Consider the following 22,706-nt stretch of genomic DNA (forward strand, 5'->3'; position numbering starts at 1 on the left):
CAAAATTGAAATTGATTTAAATTTTTATTTTGTTTAAGTCGTGCAAAGAATTATAATTTTAAGTAGGATTTTAGCAATTATGTGGAAGTAAGATCTAGAATTTGAAAATAAAATTAATTAAAATGTATGTTAAGAAACATTTATTAATTATTTTTAAATAATCTTCAATAATCGATAAAATAAAAATGATGAAAAAATTATTAAATAAGTTTTTGTATATAAATATTGACTTCAAAATGATAAGTCCAACGTTAATTTTCACGGTAGCCTAATGAGCATGATACCAAAAAAGAATTGTTAAAAATTAAATAAATATTGACTTCAAAATGTTTAAAATTCTATTAAAACTAATATAAAAAACTATTAAAATTAACTTGCAATCAAATGAATCAACGAAATGATTTACGGATTCCATGAAGCAATGATGTCCCAAATTCTATTAGACGAATTAAAAACTTGCTTCGGTGGATTAGCCTACTGAATATCACTTTATTTGCAGTTGTACTCTCAAAATTAATTTAACAATTCATGTGATAATAAGTATGAGAAATATACAACAACTGATCACAATGGCTTTTAAATCCAAGGGAGATATACTGACTCATTGAATTTGGCGTCCTATACATGATTGATGAAATGGTGTAAAGAAAACTAGCTAAAAATCACCAAGCACATATTTGGACCCCTTCTATTTACCAATACAGAACTTGCCAAATATATTTGATAAAACCTCCTCCGATATATCTTCTCCACTTATCTGTCCAAGGGACAATGCAGCATCCCTCAAATCAATTGTCCAAAAATCCAGAGGCAGTTCGTCCTTTATGGATGATTGTAACCTTACAAGTGCTTCCTTGGTCCGAACAAGTTGTTCACATTGTCTCTGAATCATAGTTATATTATATCAGCAAACACAATCAATCCTTGGTCCGAACAAGTTGTTCACATTGCCATTTAAAAGTTAAAATTTTTTTAAGCTAAGACTTTGTGAGAGATGGAAAGCTAAAATGATAGCTTACCTGATTGACAGTCCACCTGCGACCCCCAGCAGGAATGCCTTCAAGACCCACAATCTGTAATACTGCCCCCTCTAAGTCATGCAATCCTTGACCAGTAACAGCACATGTAAACACATGTTTACTGAAAATATGACTCTGACATCCTTTGTCCCATTCAGTCTCAGCACAAGGTTTACAGTCTATCTTGTTTACCACAAGGATGACTGGGGTGGATGATCCAGTTGATCCCTGATTTACAACAGAAAGATTAAATAAAGATTGCAAATTAATATGCATCTTTTCTTTTCTGACAGTGTGGTAGAAATTAATAACAAGTACCAAGCTTAATATCAAAAGAAAGATAGCAGGTGTGATGTAATATTTAAAATATTTTAAGAGCCTAATCCTATAAGATGTTTTTTTGGGCGGTAACTACAAGATCTGAATGACCTTTCTGGAGACTTGGTTTTAAAATCCGTGTAATTGGTACCACCTCTGTCCACCTAGCAGAAAAAAAGGTTTTTATTATTGTTGTGGTAACTATAAGATGGAAAAATTTAAGGCAGCTAGGTGTTTGTGTGCCAATTTATCATGTGATAATGTGATATATTAAAGATATGTTTTAGGTAACCTATCTAGTTTGGCACTGCTCCGTCAGCATAGATATCTTTATATTAACATTTCTCTCAGTCTCAGATGTCAAATGACACAAATATTTCTCCATCAAATAAAAGGGTTATATTTCTATCTACATCAAAATTGTATTAAATATCATGAATATGATAAGGAGAAAAGGAAGAAAGAGCAGTATGTGTTCAAACCTTAGTAGATTGAATCCTTTCAAGAAGTTTGGTGTCTTCAGATGTCCACCCTTCAACAGCACTCATAGTCATGATAATTAAATCAGCACCCCTAGCAACTGCTTCAGATCGCTCTACGCCTAGTAGGAGAATATAAATAAAAATCTCAGTACATGTGAAGCAATGAGGTTAAAATAAGTAGCAAAGCACCAAGATGCATGCAACAAGATAATCTAACTATTGGTAAAGTCTATCAGGCAAAGTCTATAGCCCTGTATCTAACTGATTTTCAATAGATAATTTTTGCAAGCCTATATAAAATTATTCTGTTGCTAATGATATTTCTTAATTTTAATTTGGAAAATAATAAAATGCATTCAATCAAGTATAATACATCATTATTAAAGACTGAATCAGGGTGTGAAGTTGAAAAAAAAACTGCATTTAAAACAAGTTGCAAACACTATAGCATCACATTTGACGTGACACTGATTGATCTATATCCTACAGTCTATATAGTGCAGAGAAGCGAAAGATGGCACAACAATAAAAAGAACAAAGTAATACATCTCCTGAACTTAAATGAGAGAAAAGAAAGCCTCACCAATCTTTTCCACAATGTCATCAGTGTCCCTGATGCCGGCGGTATCAAGAAGTGTTATAGGAATGCCACTAACACTGATACTTGCTTCAATCACATCACGAGTGGTTCCAGCAATTTCAGTAACTATTGCCCTCTCACTCTGCATGCTACAAGAAGATCATGCTCAATAAGTTAAACAATCACAATGTTTTATGCATTTAGCCATTTACGAGTGTGTAGTTCTGCCCTTTAAATTGAAATTATGGACTTGAGAAGCTGATTAAGTATAAAAATAATTATGTGCATGGTTTAATTCATTTGACCAACACCAAGGCTAAGATCTACAGAAAAGATTCAATAAATAAGTAAAATGACTGTGACATACTTTGCTCCATGCATTAAGAAGGCTTGACTTGCCAACATTTGGGCGCCCAACAATTGCTATCTGAAAGAATTTCATATCAAGATCAAAAATAGGAAGCACAACATCAGTCATCATGAATTCAAATGAAAACAGACCCACACATTAATGATCCAGTGAAAAGAGCAAAGTTTTGTAACCATTACAGTATACTATGCACTAAAGGAACTTCATCTATAAACAAACACAGTGTTCCAAACCTTACCTGCAATCCAGATTGCAGAAGCTTGTCATAATTTGCCGTTTCCAACGCATTCTCCACCTCTCGTGACATGTTATGGATTTTATCCATAATCAGATTCAAATCCAGGGGCGGCATCTCATCATCAAAATCCAAACGAGCTTCAATCTCAGTGAGCAACTCAATGCACTGACTCCTCAATGATCTGACAAGAGAAGAGAAACCACCCTGTCCAAGAATATAATCCTCTTCTGTCATAAACACCCTATCATGCAACGATTGAGCCAAGTCTTATAGGATGACGCGAGAAGCTTTTATAGAAGCTCTCTCATCTAACTTCTCCAAAACCAGAGATTCATAAGTTGATGTTAAATTATGAGAGAAGCTCAATTCATTTTACATTCTTATTTTCTTTTACTACAAGTACTAATGATGATGATGCAGTACACCATGGAAACAAAGCTGAATTACACATACCTGGATTCCTTCCAGTGCAGCATCTGCAGCAGCCACGGATTTCGCGGCAATTAATCTTGCAACGTTTTCGGCTTGGGAGAGATCCAAACGACCGTTAAGAAAAGCGCGAAGAGTAAACTCGCCTGAAAGAACCAATTAGCAATAATCACCACTAATTAGGGCATTAGGTTTATTTAGATTTTAGAGTAACAGAGACAAGCACCTGGTTGAGCGAGTGTTGCTCCGGCTTCCAAACAAGTCCTAAGCACGCGGCGCAGACACACTTCGCTCCCGTGGCACTGAAGCTCGACCACGTCTTCGCGCGTGTAGGACCTCGGTGCCAGCATCGGAACCGCCAAAACCTCATCGATGACGTTGCCGTCGGAGTCCAAGACGACGCCGTATTCGACAACGTGGCTAGTGGGCCGCCACGTCTTCCGGGCGGGCCGAAACACTCGACCCGCAATGGACACTGCGCCCGGGCCAGAAAGTCGAACGATTCCAACGGCAGCAGGTGGGCCCCCCACGGAAGTTACGATGGCCGCAATCGTGGTCCCACTTCCAACCTCGCCGACACACTCTCCAGCACCTAAGCGCTCGTCTTTCTTCAACACTAAGTTATTGTAGTTCTCTGAACCGGCGCGGGATTTTACTGTTCTGGAGGCTTTGGAGGGAATAAGACAGTGCCACATGGCACCCTGACTTGAAAGCAACGCCATAGTAGGTATGCGCGGCGGTGGAGTGAAGCAGCTGAACGTGCTTATGTGTATGTGACGAAGCACGCCGCGGAAAGCAGCCATTTTCCGTTCTAGTTTCGGTTTCTGTCTGGTTGATGCTACTCTATGTATGTCTATCTATCATCAATCTTATTTTTCCACTGGACCTCAGGCCCATTCTTATCCGTCTCAAAGCCCACACACCCTTCAAACCCAACAGGCTGTTTGTTTCCTGCTCCTTTTTAGAATGCCTTTCTTTAGCTTCCCGATTCATCATCATTCCGAAAGCCGAATGGTGTAACCAATACGGAATGTAATTTTTCATTCTAGATTGATTAATCCGGAAGTAAAAAAAATGTATTATTTACGGGTCAAAAGAATAGTGCCACGGAAAATTATTTTTTTTAGGTAAAAGATTATGAGGTTCTTTAAACTCATTAGGTGAGAGATTAATTTCATTGTTGCTGACCCAATTTTTATTTACACAAGGTTAAAATTCGAACACAAATTCTCTTGTTAAATAAATTATTTTGAATCTTGTAAATTCTATGAACCTTATACTATTATGTCAACCATTTGGATTACTGAATCTTTTTGTATGTGTCACTCTAAATATTTCTATCAATTAGTCATCAAAATTATTCACGTTACTGATTCATTAACAATGTTGATGTTGTAATCCTGGATTGTTGATTAATGTATTTCAATTATATATATATATATATATATATATATATATATATATATATATATATATATATTATTGTATAAAGATCGTTTGATGAAAAGGAAACAATTTTACTAGAATTTATTAAATGGATATAACTTTTGTATTAATTTTCAAATAGGAGTAACTCTAAGAATTCTCACGATTTTAAGAAGTTGTACAAATTTCACGCCTTCTATTCTTTTTTTTTTAAAAAAATTCTAATCATATATCATTATGGTCTTTTTTTCAATTTTTTGTTAAGAAACTTTAGTATTCTCATAATTTTTAGAATAATTAAGTTAACATAGCAGTTAAAAACTATTAATATTTTTTTAAAAAAATAAAAATCACTAATTAAATGAAGAAAAAATGAACCTGAAATCCCAAATAACAACCTATGTGGTGCCATATTTTCTACCTTTAGAATTGGAAGAGGTAGGAGGAAATGATAATTTTTTAGTTATTTACTTTTTTAAAAATAAAACAAAGATAGTGACGGTTTTTAGTTGCCACATTGTAAAATTAATTATTTTAAAAGGCTTAAAATCAGTTTTAGTCTATTATTTATGTATTGTATTTTTTGTTTTAGTACATTAAATTTTAAAAGTTTCATTTTAGTCTTTTATATTTTTAAAATATATTATTTGAAAAATTTTCTAAAATTTAAAAGTTAATAAAATATTAACATTTCTAACAAAATATTGAAAAAGAAAAAAATAATACATTTTGAAAATATAAAGAATTAAAATGAAATTTTAAAAGTTTAATGTATCAAAATAAAATAATTATGAAACATAATAAATTAAAAATGACGTTAAACCTACTTTTTATATTCGAATATGATTTTTGAATATGTTTTTTTCTTCTTTAAAAAGGGAACTTTTTCGAAAGTTTGCTTGTATGAATTTGGCTTTGTTTTGCCTCTTTGTTCACGCAAGAGCCATGATAACACATTAAAGATCATCTGTTGTACTTGTCTTCCATCATTTTTATGAGGGAGTCTTCGGTGCGAAAGCAAAAACGTACATGAGTTTGGTAAAATTGGCCAGATGTAATCTAAACCACAAGTCTAGTTATTAAAAAAAATCAAGGGCCAAGATTGGTTGAAGGCTACCGGTTTAGGATGTGCCACATATTAAAAAACATTTTCCACAATATCTACACCTTCTATAGCCTCCGCTTTGGCAACTATAGCCTCCTCTGCTGGGACACCCTCTCCGCCTTCCAAAGCAAGAGGCTTTACACCAATGGCACTGTTCTATTCGAGAATATTGCCCTCGGAGAGTCCAAGGTTTGCGCCATCGTGGCTGGCGTCGGAACGGCATCTTGCTGAAGAACCAATGCCGCGTTTGAATCGCCATCTGGGTCAGACAGGTTTGATTCCATTTCATCTGAGTCGAGCTTCTCTTGCCGAGTTTTGAAGGGTAGTGATCGAGTTCGGTGTTGGGGTCTTGGGTCTATAGCTAAAAAAATGGAGACTGAGTATAGGAACATGTCTGGGGAGTCACATGTTTGTGGGTTGAATTCGAGTGGGTATTTGGTTTGCAGAGGAAGTAATGACTTTGGTCAAATTGATGTTCCTGAAAGAGATGCTTTAGAGTTTTTTGGTTTGGCGCTTGGGGTTGAGCACACTTGATGTTCCTAGGATTGGTTCAGGCTATCACCAAAGATGAAGGCAAAAACCATCACGAGGAGGCCATTACCGATGAAACCACCGACTAGATCTTCGATCTCCCAAACAAGTGCCTGGCTTTGGTGATTCAGTTTCTCAACTCTACCATTGTAAATTATTTTGAAATTATACCTCAATCTGTCATCATCAAATTCTTTCCATTCAATATTTTATTATTAAATCGGACGGACTCAAATAACTATAACTATTTTTTCACACCGCACGCACGGTGCGAAAGATGTTTTTCTTTTGTACTTTAGACTCCGTCTATTTTTATTCAAAGCTAAGACGTACTACTTAGATAATCACAACAAGACTTGCAAACACGAAATGGAAGAATACTCTACAAATTTTTTTCTTTTCTATATTCTTTTATATATATTAGGGAACAATGGCTCAATGAGAGGGAGAGGGAGCATGGATGAACAACATTACAACAACTAATTCCCTTGTGAAAAGGAGAGTACGTAAGAGACCATTCTTCATACAACATAGACCTGAGTTAGATTCTAAGGACATCCAAGAAAAACAAGAGACCGAGTTAATGCCTATTGGAGTGCACAACTTGTTGAAAAAGTGATCTCAAAAACTTAAGAGTGGGATAAATTAAGTTAAAAAACTTCTCATTTAATTGACTTCTAAATCCCCTTTTAAATCTATGTGTTAAGAATATTGAAGATGAAGATGAAAGTTATATCAATAAAATACTTAAAGTGTGCAAGATAAATAAAATATGCAAGATAAAGTAATCAAGACAGGGAAGCAAGGAATGCAAACTCAGTTTATCCTGGTTCGACCACTTCTTGTGTCTACGTCCAGTCCTCAAGCAACCCACTTGAGATTTCGACTAATCAAGACAGGGAAGCGAGGAATGCAAACCCAATGCAACAAGTTTGAAATATCAAGGAAATTAAAGACATATAATGCTAGAAATCAGGACAAATATTTGATTATAAGCAATCAATATAAAATTAAGCAATAAAAAACATTTATGAGTATAAACAATCACGAAAAACAACCATTAAATGCAATTATTATAAACATTCAAAGTAATCAATCATCATAAACAAGCAAAACAACCATTAAAAATATTCATTATAAAAAATCAAAACATTATAATCAAACATGAAAAATAAATAACAAACACAAGCATTTCACTCAACCAAAATAATCAATCGGCATAATCAATCATGAAAAATAATCAAAGTTAAACATTCATCATAATCATCATAATAATTAATCAGTACAAACATTCAAAGTGGCTAGGATTCTAAGTTATTTAGGTCTATGAGTCCTAATTCTCTTCTAATAGCAAAGAAATTTTCTTTGGGAAGTGGTTTTGTAAAGATATCAGCTAACTGATTCTTTGTGTCAACAAATTCAAACACACAATCCCCTTTTTGAACATGATCCCTCAAAAAATGATGCCTTATTTCAATATGCTTTGTTCTAGAGTGCAAAATAGGATTTTTAGATAACTGGTTGCACTTGTGTTATCACACCAAATGGGAATATGATCAAGCATTAAGACATAATCAAAAAGTTGTTGTTTCATCCAGAGTATTTGTGCACTACAACTTCCATCAGAAATATATTTTTCCTCAACAGTGGATAAGGCAACACTATTTTGCTTTTTACTATGCCATGATTGTAGAAGCAAAGCTTCAAGAATTATTTTGACGATGCCAAGGAATTTCAAAGATCATTCAAGATGAATTTCAAGGATGAAGAAAGCAAGATGTCAAGCAAAAGCAAAGATCTCAAGATAAGAATTAAGATAGACTCTTAGAAAAGTTTTTGAAAAGCACAAATGATTGGCCAAGTGAGTTTCTATCTTAACAAAAATTTCCAAGCATTTTACTCTCTGGTAATCGATTACCAAAAGGTTGTAATCGATTACCAAAAGCCCAAACATTTCTAAACATGGTTTCTCAAAGGTGTAATCGATTACCATGACATTATAATCGATTACCAGTGCTTATAACGTTCAAAAATATTTTGAAAAACCTTGTAATCGATTACACAAAACATGTAATCGATTATCAGTGGCTCTGAACATTAGAATTCAAATATTTTCAAATGAAGAGTCACATCTTTTGAAGAAAAATAACTGTGTAATCGATTACACAAACATTGTAATCAATTACTAGTGGAGAGTTTTCAAAAAATCTGCCAACGGTCACATCTTTTCATTGGATTTTTGAATGGCCATCAAAGGCCTATAAATAGGTGACTTGGGCATGAATTTTCTTTAGAGTTTTCCCTATTCTCAAAAGGCATAATCCTCTCAAACAAAAATATCTTATCATCCAACATTCCTTGGCCAAACACTTGTGTTATTCAATAAGGAATTGAGTGCTTCATTGTAAACATCTATCTCTTTCAAGAGAGATCATCTTCTTCTTCTTCTTCTCTTTCTAATAAAAGGGCTAAGAGACAGAGAATCTCTTGTTGTAAAGCATCTGAACACAAAGGAATGGTTGTCCTTGTGTTTTTTAGAAAGTGTAAAGGATTTGCGAGATAATGGAACTCCCAAGCGGGTTTCTTGGGGACTGGACGTAGGCAACGGACTTTGCCGAACTAGTATAAAAATTGTGTTTGCACTTTCTCTTTCCTTAAACTCTTTTATTTATTGTTGCTTAACATTTACATTCAGATTGTTTAATTTGAATCATCATTTAGAAATTCATTTTTAAGGGAACTTGGAACTTGCATTAAAATCAAAATATAATTTTTAATTGGGGAAATTGTTTATAATATCTTAATTCAACCCCCCCCCCCCTTCTTATGATATTTGAGGCCACTTGTTTAACAAGTGGTATCGGAGCTTTATTCTTGTATAAAGTTTAGAAGCTTCAAGAATAATGGCCTCAACAAACTTCTTATTCCCATAAGGAAATTCAATAAATAGGCCTCATATTTTTAATGGAGAGGGTTACCAGTACTGGAAAACCCGAATGCAAATCTTCATTGAGGCAATAGACTTACACATTTGGGAAGACATAGAAGTAGGACCTTATGTACCCACCATGGTGGCTGGAAATGCAACAATAGAAAAACCTAGAGAAGAGTGGACTGAAGATGAAAGAAGATTAGTGCAGTACAATTTAAAGGATAAAAACATCATTACTTTTGCCCAAGGAATAGATGAATATTTTAGGGTTTCAAATTGTAAGAGTGCTAAGGATATGTTGGACACTCTACAAGTTACACATGAGAGCACTACTGATGTTAAACGATCTAGGATAAATACTTTAACTCATGAGTATGAATTGTTTAGGATGAAGACAAATGAAAGTATACAAGATATGCAAAAAAGATTCACACATATAGTTAATCATCTTGCATCATTAGGAAGAAGATTTCCAAACGAGGATCTCATAAATAAAGTGTTAAGATGTCTAAGTAGAGAGTGGAAACCAAAGGTAACAGCCATCACAGAATCTAGAGATTTGTCTATTATGTCTCTTGCCACACTATTTGGAAAATTACAGGAACATGAGATGGAGTTGCAAAGACTAAATCAACATGAAGAAAATGATAAGAAGAAAAAGGGAATTTCTCTTAAAGCCTCATCTTCAATCCAAGAAGAAAGTGTTGAGTGTTGGATCGAGTGGCCTCAAAATAATTAAGAAATGGGGGTTGAATTAATTATTAACGTGTCTTGACTAATTAAAAATTTATCCTTCTTAATGTTACTAGATTCAATTAGGCTTTACTACTAAGTTATGAGAAAGTAAAGAACATAAATAGTAACTTAGAAAAAAGTAAAGCGGAAATAAAAGTACACAATAGAAAAGTAAAGAGTGTAGGAAAGAAGAAGACAAACACAAGATTTATACTAGTTTGGCAACAACCCGTGCCTACATCCAATCCCCAAGCAACCACCGGTTCTTGAGACTTCCTTTAACCTTGTAAAATCCTTTACAAGCAAAGATCCACAAGGGATGTACGCTCCCTTGTTCTCTTTGAACAACCAAGTGGATGTACCCTCCAATTGAACTGATCTACAAGAGATGTACCCTTTCTTGTTCTCAGTATAACAACCCAAGTAGATGTACCCTCTACTTGTACCACAAAAGATGTATCCTCCAATGTATTAAGACAAAGAATTCTTAGGCGGTTAGTCCCTTGAATCTTTGTAAGGGGAAACAAAAGATATCTCAGGCGGTTAGTCCTTTGAAATCTTTTTTTTAAAGGGAAGAGGAAGAATCAAAAGAATTCTCAGGCGGTTAGTCCTCTGAATCTTTTGGCAAGAGGGAGAAGGGAGAATCAAAAGAATTCTTAGGCGGTTAGTCCTTTGAATTCTTTTGGCAAGAGGAAGAGGGAATGAAGAAAAAGAATAGCACAAGTTTTTTGCCAATGAACTTTTCTTGAATAAAGAAAGTATTGAACAAAAACTCTTAGAAGAATGTTTTGAATGATTGAAAGAAATCTGAAAGTTCTCACTTTAAAATTCGTGTCATGATCACATATTTATAGCCATTTGATGGCTCTTGAAAAAACAAGTTAAAAGTTGTGACTCTTGGCAATTTCTTCAAAACTAGTCACTTTTTAAGAGTTGTGACTCTTTTGAAAACTAGTCACTTTAAAAGTTGTGACTCTTTTGAAAACTAGTCACTTAAAGGTTGTGACTTTGAAAAAATCTTCAGAAACAAGTCACTTTAAGAATTATGACTTTTGGTAATTTATTTTTCAAAATAAGTAACTGGTAATCGATTACCCTCATAGTGTAATCGATTACACATCAATAGATGTGACTCTTCATGTTTAAATTTAAAATCCAACGTTTAGAAACACTGGTAATCGATTACAAGTATTGTGTAATCAATTACAAGTGTTTGAAATGATTTGAAAATGTTTTACCACAAGTTGTGACTCTTGAAATTTGAAATCTAGCGTTTTAAAACATTGGTAATCGATTACATGATCATGGTAATCGATTACTGCTTTGTAAATCAGTTTGAAAAGATTGTTGGCTACCGGTAATAAATTACTGCCTTCTGGTAATCGATTACCAGAGAGTAAAACTCTTTGGTAAAAGATTTTTCTCTTTGAAAAATTCTCTTGAACAAAATTGTGCTATTCAATATTTTGAAAAACTCTTTTAATACTTATCTTAATTGAGTATTCTCTTGAATCTTCACTTTAATTTTGATTCTTGATTGAACGACTCTTTGATTCTTGACTTGAGTCTTTGGCATCATCAAAATAAACTTGGAAAACTTTGCTTCCACAATCTCCCCCTTTTTGATGATGACAATCCTGAAATCAAGAGAATACATGCAAGTTTTATTCTATCGTTCATTCATATCTTTCTCCCCTTTTCTTTTTGAATTTATGCTTAATTTTAAAGCTTTGAAAATATAATATCTTGATTTCTAAAATACCCATTTTCTCTCCCCCTTTGGCAACATCAGAAAGCCAAAGTGCATAAAATAAAATCATACATAAATAATTTTTTAAAACATACATAAAGCATAATTTGAATAACATAAAGTTTAAATACATACCACTTTGTCATATATCATCAAAATAACCAAGTTTAAACACATAACACAAATAACTAAGTGTAAATAAGTAAATCTAATTACAAAGTTCAGTCATAACTAATTAAGTACCAAATACTTAAAACATAACCAATGTTCAGAGAATAAATAACTAACACAATGTCATAAAAAAATAATCATAATGACTCTTGTGGTGTGTGACTCAAAATCACATATGGCACAAGTGGGAAGACTTTAAGAGATGCTGTCATAACTGAATTCAGTTATGATAACTGAATTGGTTTTGGCACCAAAGCATAACTAGAGTGTGTGTATATATATATATTCTTGATCATGTAATGGAGGTGTGTGGTGGTTTTGAGAGTGGCTGAAAACAGAGAGGCAAAATCAAAGTTGTTGCAGAAAAACAGAGAGGCAAAATCAAAGTTGTTGCAGAAAAACAGAGAGTTCAATAGAGAAAGAGAGCTAGGAGATTGAGAGAGGTTTTTGAAAAGAGAAACCAAGAGAGATCAAAGCTAGCTGCTGCATCTATTGAACTTGTAATTTCATGATCAATGTGATGATGAGGAGCTGCACTTTCCCGTGGATGTAGGCACATTGTCGAACCACGTAAATCTTTGGGTTCTTGCTCTACTGTGTTTGTTTGCTGTGTTTTATGTTTTTTCTTTCTTTTTTGATCTTGTGAAGGTTTAAGAGTTGCATAACTTATACAAAGAACCAACAAGTGGCGCTGTCTATGGGAAAAAGAATCAAGATCAAGAAAGATGGGAACAACAAAGTACGATATTGAGAAGTTTTCATGGGAAAATGACTTCGGGTTATGGAGAATCAAGATGGAAGCAATCTTGATTCAACATGGCTGTGCAGAAGCTCTTAAAGGAGATGAAAGGATGTCTGAATCTCTAAGCTCAAAGGAGAAATTAGAGATGATTGATAGAGCAAGAGAAGTGCAATCATTCTATGCCTTGGAGATAAAGCTTTAAGAGAAGTTGCAAGAGAAAAGACAGCAGCCTCAATGTGGTTGAAACTGGAGTCATTGTACATGACAAAGTCCCTTGCAAATCGACTATGCTTGAAGCAACAACTGTACACCTTCAAGATGAAAAAGTCAAGAACAACCACTGAACAATTGGCTGATTTCAACAAGATTCTTGATGATTTGGAAAATATTGAAGTAAAGCTTAAAGAGGAGGATAAAGCTCTCTTGCTTCTGAATTCCTTACCAAAATCCTTTGAACATTTCAAGGATGCAATTCTTTATGGCAAAGATCAAGACATTACCTTAGATGAAGTCCAGACCTCCATAAGGACCAAGGAGATGCAAAAACAGCAAGACTCCAAATCTGAGGATAATGATGAAAGCCTGAATATTTCAAGGGGAAGGAGTGAAAAGAAGGGAACAAGAGGAAAGAAGTCCAGATCAAGGTCAAGGGATTCAAAGAATGGCCAGAAAAAAAAGTTCAAATGCTTTAATTGTCACAAAACTGGTCATTTCAAAAAAGACTGCCCAGACAAGATCAAGAAAGGATCTTTGGACTCTGCTGACATTGTTGAAGCCTCTGAAGGTTATGAGAGTGCAGGTGTTTTAGTAGCTTCTAATACCAAAACACAAACAGAATGGATTATGGATTCTGGATGCTCATCACAACAGCCCGAGAAAGGACTATTTTGAAACCTTGGAACTGAAACCAGCAGGAGCTGTACTGCTAGGAGACAACTACCCCTGCAAGGTACAAGGCATTGGAACTGTGAGATTGAAGATGTTTGATAATAGAGAGTATCTACTGAAAAATGTAAGGTACATTCCAGAACTCAAAAGAAATCTTATTTCCATAAAAATGTTTGATGATCTAGGATATTCAACTAGAATTTTAAATGGTGTTCTTAAGATTTCAAATGGATCTTTAATCATAGCTAAGGGTAACAAGAATAAAAGTAATGGCTTGTTTATTCTTGAAGGTTCCACGATTGTTGGACATGCATCGGTAGCTAGTAATACATTGATTGATAAAACAAAACTTTGGCATTTGAGATTAGGTCATGTTAGTGAAAGAGGATTACATGAACTTGAGAAACAAAATCTGTTAGGTGGTGATAAACTAGATAAACTTGAATTTTGTGATCATTGTGTGCTTGGTAAATCCCATAGAATAAGCTTTGGCACGGGTATTCATGTTTTCATCTAGGTCCTTTGAGTATGTGCATTCAGATTTATGGGGATCATCTAGAGTGAAAAATCATGGTGGAAGCTCATACTTTCTCACCATCATAGATGATTTCTCAAGAAGAGTAAGGCTGTATGTTTTGAAAAATAAGTCAGATGCTTTTCAAAAATTCAGAGAATGGCATACTCTTGTTGGAAATCAACTTGGTACAAAATTAAAAGTTTTAAGGACTGACAATGGCCTGGAGTTTGTTTCATAGCAGGTCAATGAATTTTGTAGGAAAATAGGCATCAAAAGGCATAAAACAGTCCCTCACACTCCACAACAGAATGGTTTGGCAGAAAGAATGAATAGGACCATTTTGGAAAAAGTGAGGTGCATGCTTCTAAGTGTAGGACTGCCAAAGACCTTTTGGGGAGAAGCTGCAAATACAACAACATATTTGATTAATAGATGCCCTTCATCAACCTTAAATTTCAAGACACCAATGGAAGCTTGGAATGGTGAACCACCTGATTATTCAGGATTAAAGGTGTTTGGATCACTGGCCTTTGCTCATGTTAAACAAGGAAAACTGGATGCAAGGGCTGTAAAGTGTGTGTTTATTGGCTATCCTGAAGGAGTTAAAGGGTACAAGTTGTGGAAATTGGAACCGGGTGAGACAAGATGCATCATCAGCAGAGATGTAACCTTTGATGAGAGCAGAATGGCAATGCTAAGTAAGGAGCAGAAGGATAACAACTCAAGTAGTGAGAATACCAATTTTGAGGTGGAGCATTTTGAAATTTTAGATCATGGCAATGGAGATGCTATTGATCACACTGATCAAGGAGAAGCTGGAGATAATGAAGAGCTAGTTACTCAGCATGACTTGTCCAATTATCAATTGACTAGAGATAGAGAAAAAAGGGTGATAAAGCCTCCAAAGAGGTATGGTCATGCTGATATTATTTGCTATGCCTTGAGTGTTGCTGAGGAGATTCAAAATTCAAAACCTAAGACCTGGAGGGAAGCAATTGAAAGTGAAGACAGTCGGCTGTGGCTTCAGGCAATGAGTGAAGAAATGAAATCTTTGAGAAAGAACAAGACCTGGATACTTGTGGATCAACCCAAGAAGCAGAAGGTTGTTGGATGCAAGTGGATTTTCAAGAAGAAAGAAGGCATTCCAGGAGTAGAAAGGCCTAGATTCAAGGCAAGATTGGTAGCAAAAGGCTTTACACAGGTTGAAGGAATTGATTACAATGAGATTTTTTCACCAGTTGTGAAGCATTGCTCAATAAGAATCATACTTGGTCTGGTAAATCAATATGATTTGGAACTTGAACAGTTGGATGTTAAAACAACTTTTCTCCATGGAAATCTGAAGGAAACCATTTACATGAACCAGCCTGAAGGTTTTGAAGAAGGGGAGAACAAGGTGTGCTTGCTGAAAAAATCTTTGTTTGGACTAAAGCATAGAGTTTTCCCTGTTCTCAAAAGGCAGAATCCTCTCAAACAAAAATATCTTATCATCCAACATTCCTTGGCCAAACACTTGTGTTATTCAATAAGGAATTGAGTGCTTCATTGTAAACATCTATCTCTTTCAAGAGAGGTCATCTTCTCCTTCTTCTCTTTCTAATAAAAGGGCTAAGAGACTGAGAGTCTCTTGTCGTAAAGCATCTGAACACAAAGGAATGGCTGTCCTTGTGTGTTTCAGAAAGTGTAAAGGATTTGCGAGATAGTGGAACTCCCAAGTGAGTTTCTTGGGGACTGGACGTAGGCAACAGACTGTGCCGAACCAGTATAAAAATTGTATTTGCACTTTCTCTTTCCTTAAACTATTTTATTTATTGTTGCTTAACATTTACATTCAGATTGTTTAATTTGAATCATCATTTAGAAATTCATCTTTAAGGGAACTTGGAACTTGCATTAGAATCAAAGTATAATTTTTAATTAGAGAAATAGTTTGTAATATCTTAATTCAACTCCCCCTTCTTAAGATATCTGAGGTCACTTGTTTAACAATGATACTAGAGCAGAACCAATGAAATGACAAGTGCCACTAATACTTTTTCTATTAGTTTTGCATCCAACAAAATCAGAGTCAAAGTATCCTACTAAGTTATAAGAGGGAATTCTTAGGATACCATGACCCTAGATTTATAGTGCCTAACAAATATCTAATTATTCTTTTAATGACACTAAGTGAGATTCTTTGGGATTTGCTTGATATCTTGCACACATACAAATATTAAACATTATATCAGGTCTACTTGCTGATAAATAAAGAAGAGATCTGATCATACCTCTATATTTCTTTATGTCTATTGACTGACCGGTTTTATCTTTATCCATATAGCAAGCAGTGCTCATAGGAGTGGCTATGTGTTTAGCATTTTCCATCCCAAACCTGTTAATTAGTTCTTTGCAATATTTTGACTAATTAATAAATATTCCATTCTTTGTTTGCTTTATTTGTAGTCCAAGGAAGAAATTTAACTCACCCATCATTGACATTTCAAATTCATTTTGCATATCTTGAGAGAATTCTTTGCATAGAGAATCATTAGTTGACCCAAAGATTATATCATCAACATATATTTGTACTAAGAGAATATCATGCAATTTACTTTTGATAAAGAGTATGGTATCAACCTTTCCTCTTGTAAAGCCCTTTTCTAAAATAAATTTGCTCAAACGTTCATACCAAGCCTTAGGGGCTTGTCTTAAACCATATAGAGTCTTTTTCAATTTAAAGACATGATTGGGCTTATCTGAGTTTTCAAAACTAGTTGGTTGGTCAACATAAACTTCTCCTTGAATGAAATAATTTAAAAAGACACTTTTAACATCCATTTGATAAAGTTTAAAATCCATTATGGATGCAAAAGCCAATAACATTCTAATGGCTTCTAATCTGGCTACTGGAGCATAGGTTTCCTCATAATCTATTCCTTCTTCTTGATTATATCCTTTAGCCACTAGCCTAGCCTTATTTCTAATTACTATTTCATGTTCATCCAATTTATTTCTGAATACCCATTTAGTTCCTATAACTGGATGATATCAGGTTTGTCAATTAATTCCCAGAATTTATTTCTTTCAAATTGATTTAACTCTTCTTGCATATCAATAATCCAATGTTCATAAATTATGGCTTCATTTAAATTTTTAGGTTCAATTAAAGAAACAAAATCCATATTATTGCATGCATCTTTGAGAGAGTGTCGAGTTGTTATCCCTTTTGAGATGTCACCGATGATATTATCAAGAGGATGATTCATGAAGTTCTCCACTCTCTTGGGAGATCTATATTTGTTTTATTTTCATTAATTTGAAAGTCTTCTTCATTTCCATTTCCTTTGCTTTTGTGCCCTTTCTCATCAATGTGCATGTCTTCTAATGAATCTGTAATATCATTAAGTGTTTCCTTTCTTGGCCTTATAGGGTTAGTCTCATCAAAAGCAGCATGGATAGATTCTTCAATAATCATAGTTCTTTTGTTATAAATTCTAAAAGCTCTACTATTTAAGGAATAGCAAAGGAATATACCTTCACAGATTTTGCATCAAACTTACCTAAGTTGTCTTTCCCGTTGTTTAGCACAAAACACTTACATCCAAAAACATGAAGATGAGAAATGTTCGATTTTCTTCCTTTGTACAATTCATATGGAGTTTTCTTTAAGATTGGTCTAATTAAAGCTCTATTCATCATGTGGCATGCAGTATTAACAACTTTAGCCCATAAATATTTAGGAAGATTGTATGATTAAGCAAAGTTTTGGCTATTTCTTCTAAAGATCTACTTTTCCTCTCAACTACTCCATTTGGTTGAGGGGTTCTAGGTGCAGAAAAATTGTGTTCAATGTCATTTTCATCACAAAATGATTCAAAATTCTTATTTTCAAATTCTCCTCCATGATTACTCCTAATAGATGCAATATTGGGATTTTTCTTGTTTTGAATGATTTTAGCAAGTTTCTTAAAAGCATGAAAAGCATATCTTTTGTGAGTGAGAAATAATGTCCATGTGAATCTTGAATAATCATAAACTATAACAAGAGCATAGTAATTTCCTCCAAAACTCATATTTTTAGAGGGACCAAAAAGATCCATATGCAAAAGTTGTAAGGGTTGAGTTGTAGAAGCAATATTCTTTGATTTGAAAGAAACCCTTACTTGTTTTCCTTTTTGACATGCATCACACAATCTATCCTTTTCAAATTTGAGTTTTGGTAAACCAATTACTAAATTCTTAGAAATTAGTTTATTTAAATGTTCCATGTTTATATGAGCAATTCTTCTACGCCATAACCAAGAATCATCATCTTTACTAATAAAACATTGAGCATGATTTAATGTTTTATCTAAATTTATCATGTATACATTATTAGTTCTATAGCCTATATGTTTTATATTTTTATCATGTTTATTTTCAATAACATAATTATGAGAGTCAAATGATACTAGAAAGTCTTTATCACATAATTGACTAACACTTAGTAGACTATGCTTAAGACCATTAATAAGTTAAACATTTTCAACGGAGGTAAATGAATTTGTACCTATTTTTCCGATTCTAAGAATTTTACCTTTGTTGTTGTCTTCATATGTCACATGTCCACTTTTCTTGGGAGATATATGAGTAAATTTTGATTCATCTCCCATCATGTGTTTAGAGCATTCGCTATCAATGTACCACTTTTCTTCAAGAAATCCTTCATTCACATAATTATGTTTTTGACTTAGGTACCCAAATTTTCTTGGGTCCTTGATTGTTAGTTTTGATCAAAGATTCTTTGGGAACCCATATCCTTTTAATGTTACTACTATTTTTCCTAAAATAACATGTTGATGCACTATGTCCTTTCTTTCCACAGTAAAAACATGTTAAGAAGGAAGAACTATTCTTTTGAGAAGATGCAAAGAAGTTTTATACATTTTCTGTAGTTTTTCAGGTCTATATCCTAATCCAGTCTTATCAAACACACATCTTTGCTTTCCTAGTATAATGTCTAAATTATTTTTGCCAAGAGTAAATTTGACAAGAGAATCTTTTAGATCTTTAATTTCTACTTTAAATTTATCACAACATTTATATGAGTGAGATACCTTATTAATATATTGTATGGTAGAAGATTGATTTGTATCAATTTGTTTTAATGTTTTGACTTCAGTTTTAAGATTTTCTAGTTCTATATTTAATTTCATAACTTCTTTTTCTAAATTTGAAATTGTTTTCTTAGAAATTGAAATCAGTTAGACAAGTTTGACTGATTCTTTATGCAAGTCATAAAATGCATCTTGAAGTTCATCAAAGGAAATATATAGGTTATTGTTAGAAGATGTTACCTCTTATTCGCTATCATAGTTTTTGGCCATGAGACTCATATTCACGACTTCTTTTTTTGAATCTCCTGATGAATCTATATTGTTATCTTCCTAAGTGATGTAAGTTTTCTTTGCTTTCTTGTCTTTGAAATTTTTCTTGTCAGACTTCTCCATTCTTTTCTTGAAACTGGGACAATCAACTCTTAGATGTCCAGGTTGATTACATTCATAGCACTTTGGAACAGAGGGAGAGTCTTCTCCTTTTTTCTTTGGATTGAAATTTGTTCTTCTTTGATTTCCTTTGTTCCTTAGAAACTTGTTGAATCTCTTTATGAAGAAACTAAAATCATCATCTTCTTCTATTTCATTCAAGTCTTCTCTGTCACTTTCTTCTTGAATAAAAGATAAGGCTTTAAGTGCAATTCCTTTCTTTTTCTTGTCATTTTCTTCATGTGGAATTAGTCTCATAAGTTCCATTTCGTGTTCCTGAAGCTTTCCAAAAAGAGTTGCAAGAGACATGTTAGTGAGATCTCTTGATTATGCAATTGCAGTTACCTTTGGTTGTCATTCCTTGCTTAAACATCTTAGAACTTTGTTAATGAGATCCTCATTAGGAAATATCTTCCCTGATGATGCAAGATGATTAACTATATGTGTAAATCTCTTTTGCATATTTTGTATGGTCTCATTTTGATTCATTCTGAAAAAGTTCATATTCATGTGTTAGGGTGTTTATTCTAGATCTCTTAACATTTGTTGTTCCTTCATGAGTTACTTGTAATGCATCCCACATTTCTTTTGCATTCTTACAATCTGAGACTCTAAAGTATTCATCCATTCCTAATGCAGAGGTAATTATATTTTTAGCCTTTAAGTTATATTGTACCCTTCTTTTTTCCTATTCATCCCATTGTTCCCTAGGTTTTTCTATAGTTGCATTTCCTACTACCATTGTAGGGATGTAAGGATCGATTTCAATAGCTTCCCACGTGTTTAAATCTATAGCCTCTTTGAAGATTTGCATGCGAGTTTTCCAGTAATGATAACCCACTCCATTAAATATAGGAGGCCTATTAATGGAGTTTCCTTCGGGAAATAGGAAGTTTGATGAGACCATAATTATTCTTAAAGTTTCCAAACTTTATACAAGAATCAAGCTCTGATATCACTGGTTGGACAAGTGGCCTCAATAACTTAAGATGGGGAGGGGTGAATTAAGTTAAAAAAATTTCTCATTTAATTGACTTCTAAATTCCCTTTTAAATATATATGTTCAGAATATTGAAGATGAAGATGAAAGTTATATCAACAGAATACTTCAAGTGTGCAAGATAAATAAAATATGCAAGATAAAGTAATCAAGATAGGGAAGAGAGGAATGCAAACTCAGTTTATCCTGGTTCAGCCACTTTCTGTGTCTACGTTCAGTCCCCAAGCAACCCACTTGAGATTTCCACTAACTTTGTAAAAATCCTTTTTACAACTTGTGAACACCCGAGGGATCCCTTTCCCTTGTGTTAAGGAAACTTTCAATTCAAGAGACAAATAACCTCTTGATCTCAATAAGTCTTTAAAGAAAGTATAAATGTTTTTCTCTCTTTTAGAGAAGAAGATACAAGATGAAGTTCTTAGAAGAATCCTTAATTGATTTGCAAGTGTTTGGCCAATGATTTGTTTTTGAGAGGATAAGACAATAAGATTTTGAAAAACTCTTTAAAAACTTTAATAGATAAGTCACATATTTATAGACCCTTGGTGACTTTTCAAAAACTTATGAAGGGATGTGACTTTTCAGAGTAACTTTTAAAATTTTCTCACTGGTAATCGATTAGAATTCTTTGGTAATTGATTACATAGTTATGTAATGAGAAGTCATGACTTTTCAATTTAAACTTTTGTAGTTCCGTTATTGGTAATCGATTACAGACAAGTGGTAATCGATTACAACTTTCAAATTTCAAATTTAAACTTTCTGAAAAAGGCTTTTTTTAAAATAATTTTGCTTCTAGTAATCAATTACAATGCCCAGTAATCAATTGCCAGTGGAAAAATGCCATTTTCAGAAAATGTTAAAAATATTTTAAAACCTTTTTATAATCAATTTAAAACTATATTGTGAGGCCAAACCTTTGCAATCACTAAGAGATTTTTTTAACAAAGATAGACTAAGACTTAGCTTTCTTCTTGATCTTTGTTTTATTGGTCTTGATTTGGACTTGAAATAAAACTTGTGTTGCTGTTGTCTTGGCATCATCAAAACCTTCATACACATGCATTCACACAACTGGGGCACCCTTTACTTTATCTCTCTTTCATTTTAAGCAAAAGCTAACAAATACACATTGGCTGGGAAATTAAAGGATTTTTTTATTGTGTTATACATTAATTTTTTTATGCTATTCTATAACTTTTATAATAAATACTTAATTTTTGCGAAAGCCCTAATTTAATTAGCATTTTAAGATAAGAATGGTGGAGCTAGTAGCACTAACTAACTGTGGTAGCAGTATCGGATAGACAACTTTCTTCTACTAGCTTTTTTGTAGTGACCAATCCTCATCTCATCCTTCCCCTGCACCTTCTTCTTGATATATCCTTCACTAGCTAACTACTAACTTGAAAGCCTCTGGTAAGTTTTTTTACCCATCTACACCTTTTCTCTCCATAAAATTCCCAAAGTACATCACTTTGCATTTCATATCCCAAAATGCATGAGCTTTGAGCTTCTTTGAGAAGTTGGGATTTGCCACCCTGACTTCTGAACGTTGGTTTTAATTTTTTTTAATTTTCATTTTATTTTCATTTTTAAATTTGTTTTAATTTAAATTATTAAAATAATTTAAATATTATATTATATAAAAAATATTTTTAATTGATATCATGTTAAATACTTATCATGTTCTCACGTCATGGTTGTGTGTAAACTATGTGTCGCCGTTTTTCACTTTACAAAATATTTTACATGTTTACGACAATCTTTGGTTTACTACCATACGAATTAATGTGACAAGAATACGAATGAGATGATGAGATAATAGAATTCTGATCCAAGGAGAAGGAGGATTGCAAATGTGTATGGTTTCATCTCGCATTCCTAATAATGAGATGGATGAAAAAGAAGATGAACGGGAAAATTGCCGACAACAAGACCATAATAAAAACAATTGTCTCAACATG

General features: G+C 33.6%; 1 protein-coding gene across 2 annotated transcripts; it reads right to left on the reverse strand.

Annotated features, from left to right (window-relative positions):
- Positions 1-469: 469 nt before the first annotated feature.
- LOC114409311 (tRNA modification GTPase MnmE-like) lies at positions 470-4,306 on the reverse strand. 2 transcript variants are annotated; one of them, XM_028372726.1, is made up of 8 exons: positions 3,663-4,289; positions 3,461-3,582; positions 3,008-3,211; positions 2,767-2,826; positions 2,403-2,541; positions 1,820-1,938; positions 1,020-1,247; positions 470-883 (listed from the first exon to the last, which is right to left on the reverse strand). In XM_028372726.1, the coding sequence occupies exons 1-8, from the start codon at positions 4,237-4,239 to the stop codon at positions 689-691; spliced, it is 1,644 nt and encodes a 547-aa protein (XP_028228527.1). In that variant the 5' UTR covers positions 4,240-4,289; the 3' UTR covers positions 470-688. The 2 variants fall into 2 exon arrangements, with proteins under 2 accessions (XP_028228527.1, XP_028228528.1); XM_028372727.1 differs by lacking the exon at positions 470-883 and adding an exon at positions 1,449-1,501 and having other exon boundaries at positions 1,080-1,247; positions 3,663-4,306.
- Between the last annotated feature and the right edge of the window lie 18,400 nt (positions 4,307-22,706).

This window comes from Glycine soja, chromosome 4 (genome assembly GCF_004193775.1).
Source record: "Glycine soja cultivar W05 chromosome 4, ASM419377v2, whole genome shotgun sequence".
Lineage (NCBI taxonomy): Eukaryota > Viridiplantae > Streptophyta > Magnoliopsida > Fabales > Fabaceae > Glycine > Glycine soja.